General features: G+C 41.8%; 3 protein-coding genes across 4 annotated transcripts in view; 1 reads left to right on the top strand and 2 right to left on the bottom strand.

Annotated features, from left to right (window-relative positions):
* Positions 1-342: 342 nt before the first annotated feature.
* usp42 (ubiquitin specific peptidase 42) lies at positions 343-13,190 on the top strand. Its single transcript, XM_072373861.1, has 18 exons — positions 343-449; positions 1,690-1,939; positions 3,717-3,923; positions 4,091-4,201; positions 4,434-4,533; positions 5,579-5,646; positions 5,742-5,812; positions 5,928-6,010; positions 6,779-6,890; positions 6,999-7,139; positions 7,505-7,605; positions 7,875-8,037; positions 8,133-8,798; positions 8,898-8,974; positions 9,151-10,227; positions 11,124-11,437; positions 11,806-11,871; positions 11,981-13,190. The coding sequence occupies exons 2-17, from the start codon at positions 1,699-1,701 to the stop codon at positions 11,841-11,843; spliced, it is 3,570 nt and encodes a 1,189-aa protein (XP_072229962.1). The 5' UTR covers positions 343-449; positions 1,690-1,698; the 3' UTR covers positions 11,844-11,871; positions 11,981-13,190.
* birc5a (baculoviral IAP repeat containing 5a) overlaps positions 12,614-20,323 on the bottom strand; it is an 80,820-nt gene continuing 73,110 nt past the window's right edge. Inside the window, exon 5 of the mRNA XM_072373860.1 lies at positions 12,614-12,718. The gene's annotated coding sequence lies outside the window, so the exon portion shown is untranslated. The remainder of the gene's footprint in view (positions 12,719-20,323) is intronic.
* The window catches only part of LOC140278779 (cytohesin-3), a 34,596-nt gene continuing 28,388 nt past the window's right edge, over positions 14,116-20,323 (bottom strand). For both annotated transcript variants that reach the window (XM_072373858.1, XM_072373859.1), the window contains exons 10-13: positions 19,341-19,417; positions 17,274-17,345; positions 16,995-17,149; positions 14,116-14,864 (exon numbers count right to left, since the gene is read on the bottom strand). In XM_072373858.1, coding sequence (XP_072229959.1) covers positions 14,792-14,864; positions 16,995-17,149; positions 17,274-17,345; positions 19,341-19,417 — 377 coding nt within the window. In that variant the 3' untranslated portion in view covers positions 14,116-14,791. The remainder of the gene's footprint in view (positions 14,865-16,994; positions 17,150-17,273; positions 17,346-19,340; positions 19,418-20,323) is intronic.

The raw sequence follows: 20,323 nt of genomic DNA, 5'->3' as shown, positions 1-20,323 counted from the left end.
ATCTGTCAGTCAATTGCCGAGTAAAACAAAACAATAAAATTTTCAGACTTTGTTCTCTAGACTGTATGTCTGATATATTTGATTATGTTCCTGGCCACAAGGAATGCCATCTATTTTATTGTAAATGCTGTGTATACTAACATTTTCAGAAAAGAGAATTTATCATGGACAATCTACAGTAATTGTCACAGAACGAATTACATTTGATTCTTTTGGTATGTATGGATTGTACACCATGCACACTAAGGTCAAAGTTATATGCGACGGATCTTCTCGAAACACGTTCCTCACGGATATGGTGGAAAGGACCTATCAGAAACGTCGTTTCATGGTAGGTACCCGGATGTACCCGTGGGGCAATTAGCTACGTCATTGTTCACCGCCGGACACCCGCTGGAAATTAGGAATGGATTTAAAACCGGTATTAACGTATTCATAACAGATTTCAGGTGAGTGCTGCGTTGCCTATATGAACGAATGTAATAATAAGTGTGCAACCGAGATATTTTAGTAGTTTTGAATCGCTGGGATTCGCTGTAGTAGCCTTACACCGGTTCTGTATGTCATGTCGGAGAGAGCAGCGCAGTGAGCAAACAGCCACCGGTGTCGAGCCCCTCCTTTCTTGTGGATAGACGTCCTTTCACTCAGGCTCATATATTTAACATACAATACATGTGGAAGTAGCACCCGACAACTCCTCTCCAATATGTTAGTTTGTGGCTATGTGTCTCTCCGCCATGTTAATCGCTGTCCATTGTGCATGCTAACTAGCTTACTTGTTAGCCGCCTTAGCAAGACTACCGCCGCACGAGCACTGCAGCCCGTAATGTTAGCTTCTCTCTGTAGCTATGTGTTCCATTCTCCGCTTCCTTTACGGTGGTGGCTTTGCGAACCTATTGTTTGTCATTACTCATCGTTTTCCAGTGGCCGGAAACAAATGTAAGTATTTTGTTCGTGATCCGTCTCTCAGTTCAAACCTGCTTGACTGCATGTTTTCTTGAGATGTAGAGGCGCTGCGTGTTTAAGGCCTAGCTACCGTCTGTTAGCCAGTGTAAGTGAGTCTGTTGGAGCAGGTGGGAGGAAACAGCAGCTGTTGGAAACGTGTTTCCGACAAGGAAATTTACCCTGTTTTGTTATTTAAGTTGCAAGGTCTGTTTGGAAGCTATTGCACCACTAAATAATTTTAGGAGTGGATTTGATCAATTTTTTTTGTCCTTATTTTGAATAGATCCTGAGATTCGCCTTGTTCTCTGGTCTGGTGTTATTTTGTCTTTCATCCACGAATAGCTGTCATCAAATGTCAAAAGTAAATGAAACCTATGCTTGTAACTCTTTAAAGGTTTAGTTTTTTTGTTTTGTTTTTTCAGTTCTAAAAATAAGTCGTCAAAAGACGTAATGTATTTTTCCCTCAGTCAATCGAATGAACAGATAATTAAGCCTTGGAAAATTGGATAATGTATGACGATGCATTAACCCGAAGTGATATCGTTATCTTCCAGCAAAGGCATTAACTTGCTGTTCCTAAACATGTTTTCAATTATTCCAAAGTAGAGGTCTGTTATAATTTGTCTGTGTTTCAAGTTCCTTTATGTGTTCCACTGTTTGCCAACTTAAATTAGGCTAAATTAAACCTTGGGATTGCCTGTCTTTTCTTCATCTCCTAAAGTTGTGTCTCTGTTTTTAATGCAGCTATGAACAATGACAATAGTTGACAGATCTTCAGAAAAATCTGACCACGAGTCAGTCGGATTCAACCGATCCTCCTTCACCAGTGGAGACGTGGGGATGGACAACAGTTGTTCCAGCAGTTGGGCAGTGGGTCCCACCATGCCCAGTGACTCGCCACGGCTCAAGTCTCCAGGAAGCTGCCTGGGTCCGACCCCCGGTGCTGCTGTCTACAACAGTACGCCGTCATCTGTGGACCGGCCTAAAGACCAAGGTCGGACTTGAGTCTTTTATCAGATGCATTTTGATCTATGTGTCTTAAAAGCTGGGAGATTTAATTGTTACAGATCTGCGCTCAGCCGATTAATGCCTTCTTTCTAACTCTCCACATATCACTAACACAGAGCTACACAACCCATGTTATCAACCAGTGTAACTACATATGCTGCCTTGGCCAATAGCATAGTTTTTACCCACACATATTGATGTACATTATTTATTTCTCAAGTGGCGATCGGAAACAATTATTTTTTTAGAAATGCATATATTGAGATGATTAAGTTGTTTCTCCTAATAAACAGCTTTTTATGACAAAGCAAACTATATTGCTTTTTTGTCAGAATTGTTTGTACACCATTTGGCAATAAGTTTCAAACTGATTATCTTATTATGTTGAACCACCTTCAGCTTTGATTATGATTTGCAGTCACCGTAGTGTCTTTTCGATTTGCTTATGCAATAATACAACATTCATTTATGTCCAGAGTTGCATTAACTTGTGTTGGTGATGGAAGAGTGGGACTGCTGCATAAAGTCTTCTTTATGACTTTCTTTCATCACAAAGAGTCTCTGTGAGCCTGTGGAAACATGGTGTTACCATCTTGAAATATGCTTCATGCCATTGCTCAGGTAGTCGGTTGTCTTTCTTTTTTTGGAAACGACCCTGGATCATAAGGCTTCCCACATAGACTTTTAAAGTTGGCTCAAGTTCTGATGGATGCAACATTTATCAGCTGCTCCTCATATCCTGATATACCCCTCTCATACTGGATCAGGGTGAATGTGGACTCGCTGGACCACCTGACTTTTTTCCATTACAGCACAGTCCCGTGTTTATGCTTCCCTTGCAGGGTCAGCTGCAGTTCTCTTTGCATTGTGCACATTTTCTTACTTTCACTATTACACATTGCTGTGAATTCACAATCGATTTCACCATATGTTTTAAGAGCTCACCGATCCCAATTACTCAAGAATTTCCCACGACCCCGATTCTTCCTCAAAGAGGATGGTTCACAGCATGGAAGTTTTAATATGTTGGATGGCTCTTAAGCTTATTTCAGATTTTAAGTCTTCTCATTAGCAATCTCATTAGTTGTTGTGTTTTCTTGATACAGTTTAACATCTTTTCCACAACCACAGCACATGTCTTTGGACGTGTTTGTTTCAGAAATAAGGGTTCAATAAGGGTTGAATACCTTGTTGCCTGTCGAAACACATTAATCACTCCAATACCTTTCCAATGGGAAGCTCATACTTACTTGCCAAGTTAAATGTACATGACTTTTTTTGGGTCAGGCTGTGTATTTGATTTAAGTTATCTATTTTTAAAAGTAAATTGAGAGCAGTTATCTGCAAGTTTAGTAAACAGTTCAATATTGCACAGGAGTATGAAACAGTTGTTTAGTGGGTGTTGTGTTGCTGCCTCCATTCTTTCATTTATCCTGTTACATAATCCTGACAGTTTAAAGTCAAGAGTATGATCAGTCACTATAACTTCTGACACAGTAGGATGTTTAATGAAGTAAGCAACCTTGCTGTCAGAAACTATAGAAAAGAAAGCCGAATCGTCTTCTTAGGTAAAAGTAATCAAACTGTTTGGTGTTACATTCTACTTTTACAATTTACCAGCATGTATTTACATTGGAAAATAACACAGACAGACAGACAGATATATATATATATATATATATATATATATATATTTATATATATATATATATATTTATAGGCAAAATGATTGAATCTAATCTTAAGTATCTCTGTGTGTCCAGTTATAAGCAGTGGTGATGGGATAGATTTGCCCCAGAAGGTCCTGTTCCCTCCTGAGCGTCTCAGCCTAAAGTGGACCCAGGTTCACCGTATTGGTGCTGGCCTGCAAAACATGGGGAACACATGCTTCCTGAACTCAGCCCTGCAATGTCTCACCTACACTCCTCCACTGGCCAACTACATGCTGACACGGGAGCACTCCAAAACATGTAAGTTAGTGTTTTGTGGTACTTTATTGCCACAATGTCATGCAATGGTACAGCCACACAGTACATTTCCATGTCATTCTTGGATTGTTTAGCAGTATATTTTAGCTGCTTTCTTGCCTCAATCAGGTTTTACTGATCAGTCCTATGTTTATTTGCTCCTGCTGTAGGTCATGAGCCAGGGTTCTGTATGATGTGCACCATGCAAAACCACATCATACAGGTTTTTGCCAACTCTGGAAATGTCATCAAGCCCATCGGTGTTCTCAATGAGCTCAAAAGTAAGTAAATGTTTTCAAAGCTAAAATGTGTAAGCTGTGTCCTTTGCAAAAGGTTTACCTGTAATGAAAGATAGGAGGCGCTGTGGGACTGTTTACTTTTTTTATTTTTGGAGGGAAATTTTTCTTTTTGGAATTTGTGTATTGATATTCAAAGAATTAAGACTTGTTATAGCTTTAATCATGCTCATGCATCCTCTTGCTTTTCTGACACGTTACTTTTTTTTCTCCACAGGAATTGCAAAGCACTTCCGCTATGGAAGCCAAGAGGATGCGCACGAGTTCCTGCGGTACACAGTGGATGCTATGCAAAAGTCCTGCTTACCTGGAACCAAGTGAGTGTGACTGTTAACTCGATTAGCTCGTTACTTCTCTAACAGTCGTTTAGGTAAAGAGGTGAAGCCAAAGACTTATGGGATTAATGCTGTATCCTGTGCTTCAGAAAGGTCAAATGTCTATTACTGTCTCTTAAGTATCGAAGGCACAGTTGGTGAGACTATATTCAGGAATACAGTTTTTGTTTTATTTAAAACCATTTTACCAGAACTGACACAGAATACACGAGGCAAACCTCAGAGTCACGTCCATAGTAGCTCTGTCGATTTTTCTCCACAGTGGAAAGTATCGTTACGATAAGACCGGAGTTGGTTTAACAGGGTTGTTGGAGACAGATATTTGCTACATCTGGGGAAAAAAAAGTACTTACAAGCTCAGGAAAAGTATGCAGGGCATCATTAGGACACAACTCTCTTCTCAGGTGAGTGGTGTCGTGTCAAAACAGCTTCACTCAGAATAGTTTTTGAATCAACAGGCAGAGAGAATACATTAAAATTAGAAGGGGGAAAAAAGTACCAGTCAATAGTTTGAACTCACCTGCTCATTCGAAATAGAAAAGTAGCCGTGTCCAAACTTTTAACCGGTACTTTGTGTAGTCATTCCCACAGTGTAATTTCTGCATCACGTGCTGCCTCCTGAGAGCCAAAGACAGCCTTTGCCCTGCACCCTGTCCCTTCCATTTCCAGCCGGGAGAGCGCATCTCCAGTAGAACGCTTCCCGTTGTTCTGTGCTTGTGTGAACAGCAACTGGAGACTGTTTTTCTGGTGTTGATGTGTGAAGTGTTTTAAGGAATCAAGTTGATTCTTATGTTGTGAGTAGCAGCTGTTAATGCCCGAACTAACTAATTACTTTACCTCCATTGATGTTTCCTTAAACTTTAACTGTTTTATTTTCTAACTTGTCAGTTCAAAATACTGAAGTCGCCCTCCTTTTTATCCTTACCAATATAACCAGAAAATGTTTGGATCTTGATTTGCACTGAAACAGTGAATTACATTACAAACCTGATGAGCTGATATTCATCCTCTTCTTCCTTTGTGACAGATTGGACAGGCAAACGCAGGCAACTACTTTCATCCATCAGGTGTTTGGCGGGTACCTTAGGTCCCGAGGTAAGTTTGTAATGTCGGTTTATTTTTGTTTTTTTCTGTTTCGTATATGTTAATTGGAATTTCAGTGGGGTTTTTTTTTTTTTTGTCTTTTGCAGTAAAATGTTTAAATTGCAAAGCAGTATCGGATACTTTTGACCCTTTTCTGGATATTACTCTGGAAATTAAGGTAATTAGACCTGACTTGGACACGTTTTGTATTTCTGCAGATGGATAAAATCATAAAATTTTGCAAAAACAGTATCAAACATAAAAAAAGACGTTTTATCTCTCCCTCCGTGCAGACGGCTCCTAGTGTCCCTAAAGCTCTGGAGCAGTTTGTCAAGCCAGAACAGCTGGATGGTGAAAATGCCTACAAATGCACCAAGTAAGTCGGCCTACATTTATAAAGCAACTTATAATTTAAACAGATATTTGAGGGGGGGGCGTTGTCATTTGATTAACACAACATGCCAAAAACCTTGAGGATACAAAATCTTTGTTATTGAGTGTGCAGTACTTTGTAGCGCCAGCTTTCCCAGCAATTATGGCTGCAAGTCTGCAAGACCGAGAGAAGCTTCACTGAAGCAAAGCGACGTTTTTAATGGGTCTGACCAAAAAGTAGATCTTGTTTTTTGTGCCAACTCTTGTGAAGACCTCTTTAATAACCAAGCTAGATTTGTATTGACACAGAATCGTTTAAGTCATAATTGTATTTAATCAGAAATCAAGTTGAATTGCAGCATTGTAAATTAGAATTGAAATGATTTAGGAAATCAGTCGTGATGAGGACGGCACATTTGGTTAGAGCGGTATAATACACGATGACGTGTGTTAGCACACATGAGGTGGGCCTGTTTTGCCAATATTGCTACCTCCACTGCTGGCTCAGAGGCGCAACAGCGGCGGACCTTAAACTTCCCGAACTCTTTACTTCCACACATGACACAATGCACAGTCTCGACTTAAAAAGGCAAATGTGAAAGAGGCTTTAGATTGCACACATTTGACTGCTTATGACTTCTTTAGGTAAATGGTTTCACCATATCTTTATTTAGCAAAGGGGCGTGAATAAATCTCTTTAATTTTTTTTCTTAGTTATTTTTCTTTCTTTATACATCGCTTCGCTAATGAGATAACTGATCTTGTTTCTCAGGTGCAAAAAAATGGTCACAGCCACAAAGAGATTCACTATCCACCGCAGCCCCAATGTTCTCACACTCTCACTCAAACGGTTTGCAAACTTTACTGGAGGAAAAATCACAAAGGTACCGTGACATGCACATATAATGATATACGTTAACACTGTGGCTATTTTTAACCACGTATTTTGAAATGAACCAGCTTTTTTTTTTGCTTTTTTTTGTGTCGACCAGGATGTGAAGTATCCAGAGTTTCTGGATCTGAGGCCCTTCTTGTCTCAGTCTCAAGGGGAGCCCCAGATTTACGGGCTGTACGCTGTACTGGTTCACTCTGGATTCAGCTGCCACGCTGGACACTACTTCTGCTACATTAAGGTACGGATAATACAACAAACTATTTTTCTAATCAATCAGAACACTGCTGTTGCCTCATATGCACACACAGCTGTCTCAACACTCCACCAAGAACTTACTTAAGCAGTGATTAATGGAGAATTCCTTCATATAGTGGCCTTAACAGACAACTACAGAGCCATCAATATATGAGCTTATAAAAACTTGGGAACATGTACATGAATGTAACGTTTTGTTATGCATCAGTGACAATCATTTGAATACATTTGAATATGGTGTTGTTTGGGCTTAACTTCTGATAGTTGTTCTGGTATTTACCTCCTCAAATCCATTTAAGAAACTGTTCATGTAATGTTAAAGCCGTTAACTCTTGTTGTGTCTCACAGGCCAGCAATGGTCAATGGTATCAAATGAATGACTCTTCTGTGTCTGTGAGCGACATCCGATCTGTCCTCAACCAACAGGCCTATGTTCTTTTCTACATCAAGTGAGTGAATCTTAGTTCAGCAGTTTTGAATGTCGATAATTGAACAGAAACATTTTTTATATGTATAACTCTGTTAATAAGACCCCCTTTCGAAAAAGCTGTGTGAAATGTAAATGAAAATATATTTAACTGTTTAAAGAAAATATATGTTCTAAGTTGAAATAGAGAAATCTGGGAGGGAGCTATCTGCAGCTTTATATCTCCCCTAATTGAACTTTTGGCAATTAAATGTTGCTTTTTCTTTATGCCCACTGCGGCTGTGTAACTAGATCATCTGAGATGAAAAAAACTGGGGACTACAGCAACTTGAGCCATAACCCTGGAATCTCTGGTCAGTCGTCCCCTCGGCCGGTGGTGACACCCCGCATCAGCACCACCGTCCACCACAACATCGGCTTCATAGGTCCCCAGCTGCCACCCCACACGACCAAGGTAATAGAAAATCTTTTCTATTAGAAATTCAAGCGCTTGACTGTTTTTTGATTAGATGGCCAACAAATGCTCTTGTCTTTTTTGCGTGTTTTCAGAGCACTCTGCATGTTAATGGGAATGGATCTCTTAGGGACTATCCCACCAGCTCCAAGGCAAGCACTAGCAGTAGTGCGGTGGGAAAACCTGGCCATGGACTGGCTTCCTCCTCCATCTCCCACTCAGTCAGTCGACCCACGATGATCCCAGAGCAAGACAAACGACAGAAGCTTTCGTTTTTTATTGGACAAGGCAAACCGAACCGACCATCCTCTTACAGCCAGCCGTCCTCTGCAAGCAGCTCCTCCTCCAGTTCTTTATCCTCCTCACAGTCTACCTCAGACATCCATTCAGACGTTCGCTTTGTTCCCCGTCAGCTTAACCATATTAATGGCAAGTCTTACAGTAATGGCGATCACACCACAAGCGGGAATGGGGCATCCTTCCTGGTGCCGTACAGCCAGGAGTCTTCAGAAGAATCCGACCAGGATAACTGCGGCACTCTGGATAACGGCCGTTTATCCAAGGCTCAGAATAAGGGGAGCAATGTCACAGTTAATTTCTGTGCTACTTCTTCTAAAACCACCAACGGAGAGTCAGGAGTGCATCATAACAGCAATGAATTAAATGGACCAACCTGTGGAGTCTCCACATCTAACAAAAATGGCCACTACTGTGGACACCGCAAAGTGAATGGACTCAGCAACCCTGAGAACCCTGAAAAGGTCAATTTCATACAGTTTCTTTAATAATGTACAAATATGTTGCTTTAACAGAAGTTTAATGATCTCATTGACAAATATTTTAATTTCTGTGTTCCTCAGATCTCCAGCAGTAATCATGCCAGTTCTTCCTCTGTGACTGTTGCTAATGGACAAGACACTGACCATAGTCTACCAAAGTAAGTTTAATATTCTGAGTGGAAAGGACATTTCTGTCACTGCTATTTCATCTCTGTTGCGCAGTTGAAGAAAGTCTTTTAGGTGAAAAATGACCATAATTAGTCTTCTTCTGACACTATAAACATGTTACTTCAGCATAAAGTTTTGATCATTCGCTTGTATTCTTTGTTTGCAGCAAAGAGAACCATGGTTCTGCCTCATCCCAGGCCCCTTCATCTCAGAACATTCATCCTGCTGCTAATGAAAGCCAGCACTTCACCACTGCTGACACAAGGGCTAAAACGCTGTCTGAACCCCCGCCTCATCAAACATCACCCTCTGCTGTTACCTCTTTACCTTCAGCTACTGCTACAAAGACCCACTCCGTCGCATCCAGAGAATCTGCTCCCTCTGAACATCATGGCAACCATGCGGCCTTAACCTCAGAGCCAAACTGCTCTCCAAACATGGATGGGATGTCTGCAGCTCCTCAGACGGTTTGCAAAAGTGTGAATGAAACCAAGGATTCCCCACAAGCCCACTGTCCACCAGCAGGGACTGAAGGACCTTTAGAAAATAAGGAGCAGAACAAGTCAAAGCCTAATTCAAGAGGCAATGAAAGACAATCCTCCCGAGACAGGGAGAGAGACAAACTGTACTCTGACCATAGCAGAGACAGGGAGAGACACTACAGGGACAGGAGTCCACTGCGAGAAAGTTACAGTGAGCGTCATCGGTACAGACAAGACTACAGAGATCACCATCGCTCATACAAGGATCGTTTGCCTCCTCCTGAACGCAACCACAGGGACTGGGATCCTGAGCATCGTCGGGAGCGACCTTTTATGCATCCAAGGGAGCACGGCCGGGACAGGCGCTCCTACTATTACAGTCACTACCACCAACGTCCTCATCTGGATCATGAGCGGAGGAGGCACAATTCCCCCCACCACGAGGAGTCTCACAGCCGTTGGAGGTGGCATCAGGACAGCCGAGAACCCCGGATGATGAAGGACAAAAGGAACGCCGGGGAGAGGGATTATTACCGCTCAAATGAGAGGAGTTCTTCCCCTGCTGCAGTCTCAGAAAAAAACAAGCAGAAGGAGTCCAATGTTGACTCGGCTCCTAAAAGAGATGAGCATAGTCCCAAGAGGACTACTGATCGTTTGAGAAACGAGAGAGATGACAGCTCTGAGGCCCACCGATCTAAAAAACACAAAAAAAGCAAGAAAAAGAAGAAGTCAAAAGATAAAGACAAGCACCACGAGAGTGGGTAAGTAAATCTTTGACTTCACTCTGGCCGAAAGTCCTGTTCTACTCAAATCTGTTAACGTCAACAAGATGTTTGAGCCTCACTGTAAAGGATGCTGTGCATTCAGAATCTGAAAGTAGCGAGTTTTTTTTCCCGTTTCACACCGTGTAGGATGTACCAACATGGCAACTTCTGCTATTACACTAAAGCTGTTCGAGATAAGAAACCAACTCGTATAAATTCAGCATGTCCCGACCAATCAATTCTCTTACAAAATGGGTGAGAAAACGGTGGGGGAAAAAGTGAGGATCTCACCTCTATACACTGTTTTTGAGTCTGTTGTTTTTCTCCCTTAATTAAACGGCACGCAGCAGAACCACGCGCCATAATTAATTCCAAGCTCTCGTGGTTGGCTCAGCAGTGCAAGGTCGTGGCCGTTTGATTTGATTTCACACAAGGTGAAATATTATTGAGTTCTGTAATGTGAAGTGGGAGTTACAATAGCTGATTATACAAGTATTGTTGTCTGGGATAAGACATCCAGTTTAGCACAAAAACCTTCCATCATGGACAAAGATGTTGCTTCCCTCCCTTTACTCCCTCATAAATGGCATCCATCTGGTGGTACCATTTCAAGGGAAACTGATCCGCTTCAGCCATTTAAGTCGCAGATGCTTTTGTAAACTTTTTAAAGTTTGTAATAGCTGAGAGGTTTTATCACATCCGTGTTCTTGTCATTCATTTGGAGACCTTTTGAAAAACGTTTGTCGTTGCTCTGTGAAGCCGACGCAAAATTTTATCTCCTGCTACCCAACTTAAAAGCGTTTGGACCTCTTGTACGAACCACAGCTGTTCCGTTAATCGCAGCTCCCTATGCTCACCTCTACCTCTTCTTGGTACTTGCTTTCGTCCCCTAGAAGCTCAGACAAGGACTCGGACAGAGCTCCTGACACCAGAAAGAAAAAGAAGAAGAAGAGGAGGCACAGGGACAGCGACGCTGAGCAGCAAAGCCCAGACGCAGCTCGCAGCCACAAGAACGGAAGCAGCGAAGAAGGAGAGAGTCGCAAGCGCCGCCACTCTGACAGTAAAGACTCTGACCATGACAACGGCTTCTCGCAGGAAAAACGTCGCCACACAGACTACAGTGATGGCAGCAGGGACCATCTACACGCCTCCCGTCACACCCCCCCCTCAAACGGTTCAACTCACCGCCATCACAATGGTTACGCAGGTATTGCAGGATTTTTACATTCTAAATCAAACTGTTGTTGAGAGGAATGTTGCTGTATTGGGGTTCCAGACTAACTTTTTCCTTTTGGTGCACCGCCACAAAATTGTGTGCCACAATAACACAATTTAATGGTTAGAATTGTGTCAGCTTCAGTCAACCTATCGATTGATGGATCTAGATGTGCAGGGCTCAGACACAGCAGACGATTCGATCCCACCTCACCTCAGAGTTGTTGCTAGTCACCTTTTATGGAAAAACAGGGGATTGGGGTGGGGGCACTGAAGCGTATCAGTACAAGCAGTTAATTGGTGGGAATCTGCAGCCCTGTGTAGTGGTGGCCGACTTCTAACGCCGATCCTGTTTTGCAGGAAACGGTTACAGCCGAACCAATGGCAACTCCCACTGATCCTCCGGTGACCTGAAACGCCGACTCTGTGAGTGACCGTCCTCATTAACCAGTCTAATGCGGGTTCAAATGTTTTGGAGCATCATTCAGCGAACAGATTTTAAAGAGGCCTCTTCTCTCTTTCTTTCTCGTTCCAGCCTCACCTGCAACATTTTGACAACAGCAGAGGAATGATATCAATAAGTTTTTGACGTGGTGCTTCTTCACAGGGAATATACAGAATTTTTACCACAACTAGAGTGTTTTTAAATGTGCAAAAGTACTTCTTTTTTTTTCTTTTTTTTTTTTTTCTAAACGGTGTTCATTTATTTGCCGTAATTCTCCTTATTATGGTCAAAAACTGTCACCTATTGAACATTTATGATGAAAAATAGTAATATATACTTGTTTCTATACAAAAGCCTGGAGCTTAAACATGTCAACTGCTGCTCTGTGGATCTCAGGACTTGAAAAACTTGTTATAACATCAATCAGTTCTCCATCTGCTTCAAATAAGACTAAAAACAAAAGGGAGAATGACTGCAAGGCATCACGTTTGTTGGAGATGTCACCGTACCTACAGAGCTGTAATGTTTTTTTTTAGTTTTTCTTTTTTTGGGGGGGGGGCAGGTGGGGTCTTTGATCCCACTGGGTGCGGTCAGATGAACTCAGAGGATGGAATGCAGTGGTGGGAACAAGGCTTTGCTGACTGATACCTCCATGTTAACCCTGGACACACTTGAGAACATTTCTCAGCTCTTTTGTTTTTTGTTTTTTTTTTTGTTGCGCCCTTTCCATTTCCCTCTGAAGCCTAAGATTCACTCTGTGTCATTTTAAGACTTCTTCACAAGGTTTCCTCTGGATCATGCCCCTCTCTCTCTCTCTCTCTCTCTCGTCTTTTCTCTTTAAGTATTCAAAAAGAAAAAAACATCTTTGTTTTGTTTTTATCATCGTGGCTGTGGACCATTTTTGTTAGCTTTTTAATGAAAAATACACCTCGTTTGTCTTTTAGCATCATGAATAATACTGTGAATTTGATTTTGAACTGTACTATCAGTTATTTTTCTATGTAACAATCCTGCATCAGGATTCCCAACTCGTCTCGTCGTTTCGCTTTTGTTTTTAGAAGAAGTCGTGTTGATTTTTGAGCTTTTTTTCTTTCTTTTTCAAACGTTGGAAAAAGAAGCTGAGAAAAAACTGCTGTTATACCCTTTTCTTTTTCTTTTTCTTTTTTTAAGTTTAGCATGACTGAATTTATACATTGTATAAGGTAAAAGCCTTAAAATACATTTAATGTCAGAAATTGTAATATGTTCTTGATCTTGGACTTTGTTTACAAGCTGCATCAAAATGAATGGAAAATGCTGATTGAGCTGTTGGGGGTTGTTTTGTTTTTGTTTGTTTGTTATTTGCCTTTGTATTATATAGAATTGATTGTATTTGAGCCTCTTGTTGAACAAACTTTATTCAGCAGTTAAATTATAATGTAGATCGTTAATCGACCACACTTCTTTGTATTAAGGTTTTGTTAAACACACACACACACACACACGCGTAGTTTTAGCTGATTGCGGCTCAACTCGAAAATGTATCCTTCACACTGTGTGCATATTTGAAATAACCAAAGACCTGGGAAGTTTGGCGAGTTCAGTTTCTTGGATTCAAGAAAGCAGAAACTTATCTGTAATTAGCAAGATTTTAAAAAAAAAAAACAGTTTTTTTTTTATTATTATTATTATTCAGATTGTACATCAAAGTTTTTCCCAAACAAAGATAGAACCGTGTTCGTGTAAAAATCCTTGAAGTAAAGTTTTGGCTGTGGAGCCGCTCAGATTCCAGTCAACAGTCACACAAATCCAACAAAGTCGTTTGTTTCACCTTTTTTTGAAGTGTTTGTCCTGCGATGGAGGATCTGCTCCTCGGCAATGACTTTTTGAGGTTTCACTGCTCCGCTGGGAGCTGCACAAAGTTTCTCTTCTACCATTACAGGCTGCTAATGTCAAACTAATAATAAGATGAACGGGTAAAAGGCCTCAGACGTGACTTACACTCCACATGGACACAAGGAAAAAAGAAAACGGAAAAAAAAAGTATGTACATTTTATACTATAAATGCTAACTGTAATTTGGGATGGGGGGGGTCTTTTGTCAAACAATAAGATAATAAATACAAAAGAAATGAACTTTATCACAAAGATGGACCTTCAATACATAAAAATACTTTAAGGTGATCGTTTACAGAATTAGTATTTGAATGATTTTTTTTATTTATTTATTTTTTTTTAAAGACCATGATCACTTAAAGTGTCTAAACTATAATGAATGTTGAGCATTATCCTCAAACATGTTTCCAGTACGTCGCAACCAAAGATGAAATATTTGGGAGAAATGAGCTTGATTTTTCTAGAATAAACCCAAATGTTTGCATATACACAGAGTTCCCAGTCAGACCAGCTGACTGATGAGCTTGAGGCTTTCATAAGTTGCTACACAACGTTGTTAGTGTTGGCAGTTGTCAAAGGAGGTGAAGGACTTGCTGGAAAAGTCTTTCTGACCGACGGGGTTGCTCCAGTATCTGGTGATGGATACCAAGGTTTTTAAATTCTCACTGTATTAACAGTGCAGTGGGTGTCATTCCTTATGCGTCCAGCAGAGGGCAATCTGTTCATGAGCCTTGTGAGAAAACATCCTGTGATGAGAGCCTCTGCTGTTGTTCATTATCATCCAGCTTCTTTCCTGTTTCACGTCAGTATTCAACGTCTCTGCCAGACTAAATGTAATCTCTGGATTCATGTCGGAAAAGAACTGAGGCGCAGACCGTCGTCTGTCAGAAATGTATACGATCAATAGAGTCCCACTTGCATTTGCTGCTTGTCCTCCAGCCCTGAAACAACAGCAACACACACACACACACACCAGGACTCCCAGTCTCAGAAGTGCTGCTGACACATGTAGTTGAAGTCAAGCGGTCATTTCTTATTGGCTATCCTCCTCTTCCTGGTGGCCAGCATGTCATAGAAAGGATCCTTGCTGATGCTTGCTCTGTGAAAGAAAGGAAGGCCCAGATTAAAAAGGGTGTCCAACGGCTCACAACGAGGGCTAATTTAGTCAGTATTGTGAACAAGTATTTTAAATGTCAGCGAAACTGCATCCTGCCTTGTGCTTGCACTGCATTCTGGTGGTGAAAGCGAGAAATGCCTCAATTCAAACTCAACGTTTACGCTCATGTCTCGCCTCTAAAACCTGTTTTTCACTAAAAACGTCACTTTGCTTTGCCACAAAAGTATTTCAAAGCGTCATTGTTGATGTTTTAAGAAACCAAATACATCTTGGGGGGGGCCCACTCTACCGGCGAACATCTGGGCATGTATTTACAGTCGCAGTCGGCCGGGGTTCAAGTACATGTCATCCCATCTCTCTTTGCTCACTTCAGATAAAGGCTCCTAGTTCCCAATATCTCCCAATAAATAAATAATAATAAATAAATCTCCCAAAATACATACATTTTGGTGAATCTGGTACGATGGGTTGGTGGGAGGGATTAACTTGGTTGCAGTCTATAATTTCGCCAATAGAGGTCACTAAATCCCACTCTAGACCTTTTATTTAAAAATGCTGTGGACTGGGTGAGGAAAACGTTCAAAACACTCTGCCTCTCCTCACTTTCTTTGCGGGAGATCATCATACATGCACGTACTGCCGAATTTGGTTTTGGTTGGACTAACACGATATATATTTTTTTCTAGTGCCATGTAATCCTGTTTACAGTCGCCCGTTTACACTACTCATGGAAATAAAGCTATTTGCATGCACTCAGTGTCGCATTAATTGCTTTTGCATACAGATGTGTTAACATTTAGTCTGCTTTTCCCCATTGTTAGGCTCTCCATTAGCTCGTTGCTAACTTGAACATTCTGTGTACAGCAGGTTTTTAAACCTGAAACCAGCTTCCTGCTTGATAAAAATCAGTGCTATGAGTGACAGAGAACCACGGCAGTAACCTGAATCAACCTACATTGAGAGGAAAGGCTGAGGTGTGTAAATTCAGCTCCATGTGAGCTTGTGTCTCTTTTTGAAAAGTGACAGTCTTGAAGTGGGATGTTTTGTCACTGAAGAAGAGAAAACCACTGAGTAACTAGATGCTTTCCCAGCAGCTAAGGGTTGACATGTCCTCCGTTTACGCGCACGAGCCGGTCAGCACCACACCAGTCTCTAACTTTGCAGATGATTCAGTTGGGGCGGTGTGTGTGTGTGTGTGTGTGTGTGTACATTCGTACGTGCGTGTGGAATCTGCTGATCACAGGACAGTCTGCTGCTTCATCATCCAGTCACGTGAGCGTGTGACTGCAGCATACAACCCTGTGATCATTAGCATTCCAGCGGTGACAACAGGACAGCCTTTACACGATTGGGCGCACAATTTAAAAAAAAATCCTACTGTTGTAGTTGTAAGCCAACAAAGATCGACTCAAAATCTTCCAAACCAAGAAATAATGAGCACCGCTTTCTTCCTCCTCCTCCTCCCCTGACTAAATTTCAGGAACTCACTCCAAGTCACACCACTTTCCTTTTATAGATACACGTCTGTCAATGCTAAAAGGTTTTTTAACTTCGTTAAGGGCATGGAGGGATTTTGTAATATCATTTTCTGCTCAGACATTGATCACATTTACCAGTGAGGCTGAAGTTAAGTAGATAATAACCACTGAGCTGATCAATAACCCACAAGTCCAATTTACAGCAGCACCTCTATCCTCGCCACTGGATAACGAGACAGCATTTGGATGTAACGTGTAAATGCTGCCAAAGCACTATTAAGAGCCAAGGAGGTGTGTGTGTGTGTGTGTGTGTGTGTGTGTGTGTGTGTGTGTGTGTTTGTCTTTGCTCATTGAGCTCTAAGGGAAAGGAAGTGACCTTATCCAGCAGAGCAGCAATCACATCTGAGTGTTCTCTCCATGGAAGTGTGAGAAATGGAGTCATATCTGGTCACCAGTCCGTGTGTGTACATTCATGATTACGCTCACACCTGTGTGTCCGTGTGTGTGTGTGTGTGTGTGTTGGTTTCTCACAGTGTCAAGGTCAGGCATGAGAAAGTCCCACATGGGAGAAGGCAGGCGTTGGCTAAGTGCCCTCTAAGTGTAAATGGATCTCCACTAAGACGGCGTCTCTTACTTGATGGATTTGATCCACTCCTCCTTCTCCTCCGGGGTCGGGGCCGATATCCTGTACACTACGTGGTTGCCCTCGACGACCCGCCCGTCCGCCTCTGTCTTGCAGGCCTTGATAACCTGACCTTTGTGGTTGGGGTTGTAGAGCTCAAAGCAGTTCTGGGAGGACGTCGTTGAAAGAAAAGAAGTCAAATTCAGAACATATCTGTTGTGCTTTTTGTTTATACAAAGGTGTTTAAGCTCGAATGAGAGGGGCATGGAAGCTGCTAGGTTTGATCCTTACAGGTTTTCTTGGCTCGTCCACCTCTCTGATACTGAGGTTTTCTAGAGGAATAATCCCGCGAGGCTCTTTATCCTGAGGATACAAGTAAAACAACCGTCAACACGTCTCTCATTCGGTGCATGCATTTGCAATCTAAGAGCAGGACAAGGTCAAATTCTTGAGTGCAAAGAGGGGGCAAATACTTAAACATTCCACAGCAACGACTGCTCCTGCTATCGCTATTATATTTGAATTTTATATTATAGCTGAAACTCATCTGCATTGAAAAGAATTCATTACACGGGAAATGATAATCCGTTAAAGTGAAAGAACGTCAGTGAGGAAATACAGAGAAATAAATGAAGGAATAAACAAGTAAGTCAGCAAATGAGGGAATGTAAAAAGAAATCAAATAATTAGTTGGACATGTATTTATTTCAGGGTATGTTTACATATTCAAATTAAATATCTATTCAAAATCAGTCAATTTGATATGTCATTTATTCAATTTAAATGCTTTTTTTTGTTATTCTCATCCTTTTACCGTCTGCTGTTGCCCCATCTCCTGAGAGCTTTTGGAATTTCCTTGTCAGACATCAAAGAGATGCCGACATCATCTGGCCTCAAACTAACAGCAGTCTGTGAATGGGACCAATGCCCCACCCCTTGCATATTTTATGCATATAAATTAGATGTATTTTTTGTTTATATAATAAATTATTTTGCTCACTCCTGTCTTTTCATTTTCATCAAACATCATGCCAAACTCAAATATCGCTTCTGCGTTGTAATTCAGCTGTGTGCAGTTTGATTTGGCTCAGATTAAAGATGAACACAGAGGTGCTGGCATGGCTGTCGACTCCTGTCCTCGGCCGGGTTTTCGATCGAGGCGGTTTCACGTCGTAACTGTAACAGCTACAAATTACAAATCGAAATTAATCTCGTCAAAAAGACGATGGGGCAATATTTCTCGCTGCAACACTTTTAATTTCCACAGCGCCTGAACTCGGCACCATTTGATTAAATAAAAAAAAGAAAATCAAGGTGTAGGTAAAGCACACGGACGGTTTTTATTCATTCTGGTCATGGGAGGGAGACGTAACCCCCACACTCTCCAAACATTCACCCAAGAGTGCATTGCATCAGAGAAGCCCAGATGTGAGGGGTCTGTGGGAGTGTTGAAGGGGGTGGGGGACCTTGAGGAACAGCCCCGTGTCCTGCTTGTCATCTTCCTTCTAATGAGGGGGCAGAGCGGGGGGGAGGAAATGCCCTGGGACAGCTGCTCACAGCTGGCTCAGTGTGTTCCGCGTACCCCCGCCGCCGCTGCCACAGCAGGCGCTTTGAGCGTGCAGAAGGATTTCTGGCTGTGGGGTTTTGGGGGGGCGGGTGCTTGGCTTACAGCTTAGCAGGGCCAGATGTGTTTCTGCGGACTTTTCAGATGTTTCCTATGATGCTGTATATTAATTGCTGGAATGTGGCTCATTTCAGTCAAAGGGGCGACGTCTGTTAAATAATAAAGCTGCAGAGCAAAAACCTGTCTTTTGTGTGTGTGTGTGTGTGTGTGTGTGTGTGTGTGTGTGTGTGTGTGTGAGTGGGTGACAGAGAAACATGGACTACATGGATTAACTTAAAATCCGGTAACGACTAACGCTTCCTCCTTGCTTTTGTCTGCACTTGTTTCAATACTGAGCACACAAACTAAAACTACTGAATTCCACATCTTAGTCTGGCTTAAAAAAAAATGTTAGATGAAAGGATGAATATAAAGTCATTCCAATTTTTAATTTTGCTTCCCTGCAATGCTATGTGCTGCTCTGCATCTTCTTTGGCGACAGTAACAATTACCTTCGTTTTAAGGTTGCCAAGCAACTGGGGAAGACAGCAAGAATGAGTGGTATCAGTTTTGCCATCAAGCCAAACAGCAAGAAAAACAGATTTTTGCTGTCATGCTGCGTTAACTCCTGTTAAAAGCCACAACATCTGTGTGTGAGATGTGTATTCTGACAAAGAAAACTAAATAGTGTTATAATAGCCGTTGGGTGCATTAGACAATCTGGCACATAAGCACACACAAATGCACCAACTTACTGTTGTGTACTCAAAGTAATAGAGGCAGTTGTCGGTCAGAATGAACCACCTTCTCTTCCAGGTCTTCACTCGGCCACCTGTCGGGGAGAAACGCACAACATTTGAGCTGCGACTGAAGAGTTGACATTGTTTGTGCATGTAGACGCTAACCTGCAGGAGACCCCAGTTCCACGTGCCACATCTGGTTCTGATCACCGTTTCCCTGCAATATAAGGCTTGGATGTACATCCAGCGCCCTACCCCCATGTCCGTAGAGATTAATGCCAACAGGCGAACGAAAAAGAAGGGTGGGGGAGGGTTGTGAAGACGGTTGAACCCTGCGTTACCTTCATGGAGAAATCCCAGACGTGTACACGGCACATACATGAGGGGAGCTAAAGTAGGAGGGAGCACTGCTGGTCTGACCGGTATGCGTTATGCTTGAGTTGTAATGGCTCATGATTGTTGCAAAGTTTTGGAATTTGACACAACTTCAAGTCCAACGCTGTTTGAATCAAAGCCTTTTCCTTGTTTCCATTACAGTTAAGCATCTGAACGTAGGAATGATATAAGGAAGAAGAATTAAAAGAGGGACAATCACTCCATCTGCCTCTGTCATCAGATAAAACTAGATTATTGGGATTAGTGGTTTTTCTGTTAATTACACCACTGATGATTCAATCTGCAATTTACCTATGTATTCAGAGTACAATCTGCAACATGTGCATCATATTAACATGTTTGCTGACTGGGTGGAATATGCACAAAGCAGCCGTTACTGATGTAATCAATATGTAATGTTAAGATGACCCAGATTTTCATTCTGTACTCAAAACTAGAGAGACACCCAGACATCTACTAGGACATTTTACATGATTTAAAGGCACATCCGCCGTTTTTTGGTTACTAAAGTTTCAATCTGCTGTGGTTGATGCACCAGCCTGTTTGGACAGCTGATAATCTCCCCTCAGCCATATGTTTGATGTCTTCCGCAAAATATAAGA

This window comes from Leuresthes tenuis, unplaced genomic scaffold, assembly GCF_036924035.1.
Source record: "Leuresthes tenuis unplaced genomic scaffold, fLeuTen1.0.hap1 SCAF_20, whole genome shotgun sequence".
NCBI lineage: Eukaryota > Metazoa > Chordata > Actinopteri > Atheriniformes > Atherinopsidae > Leuresthes > Leuresthes tenuis.
Note: the sequence above shows the minus strand (reverse complement) of the source record. Positions and strands in the feature narration are given on the sequence as shown.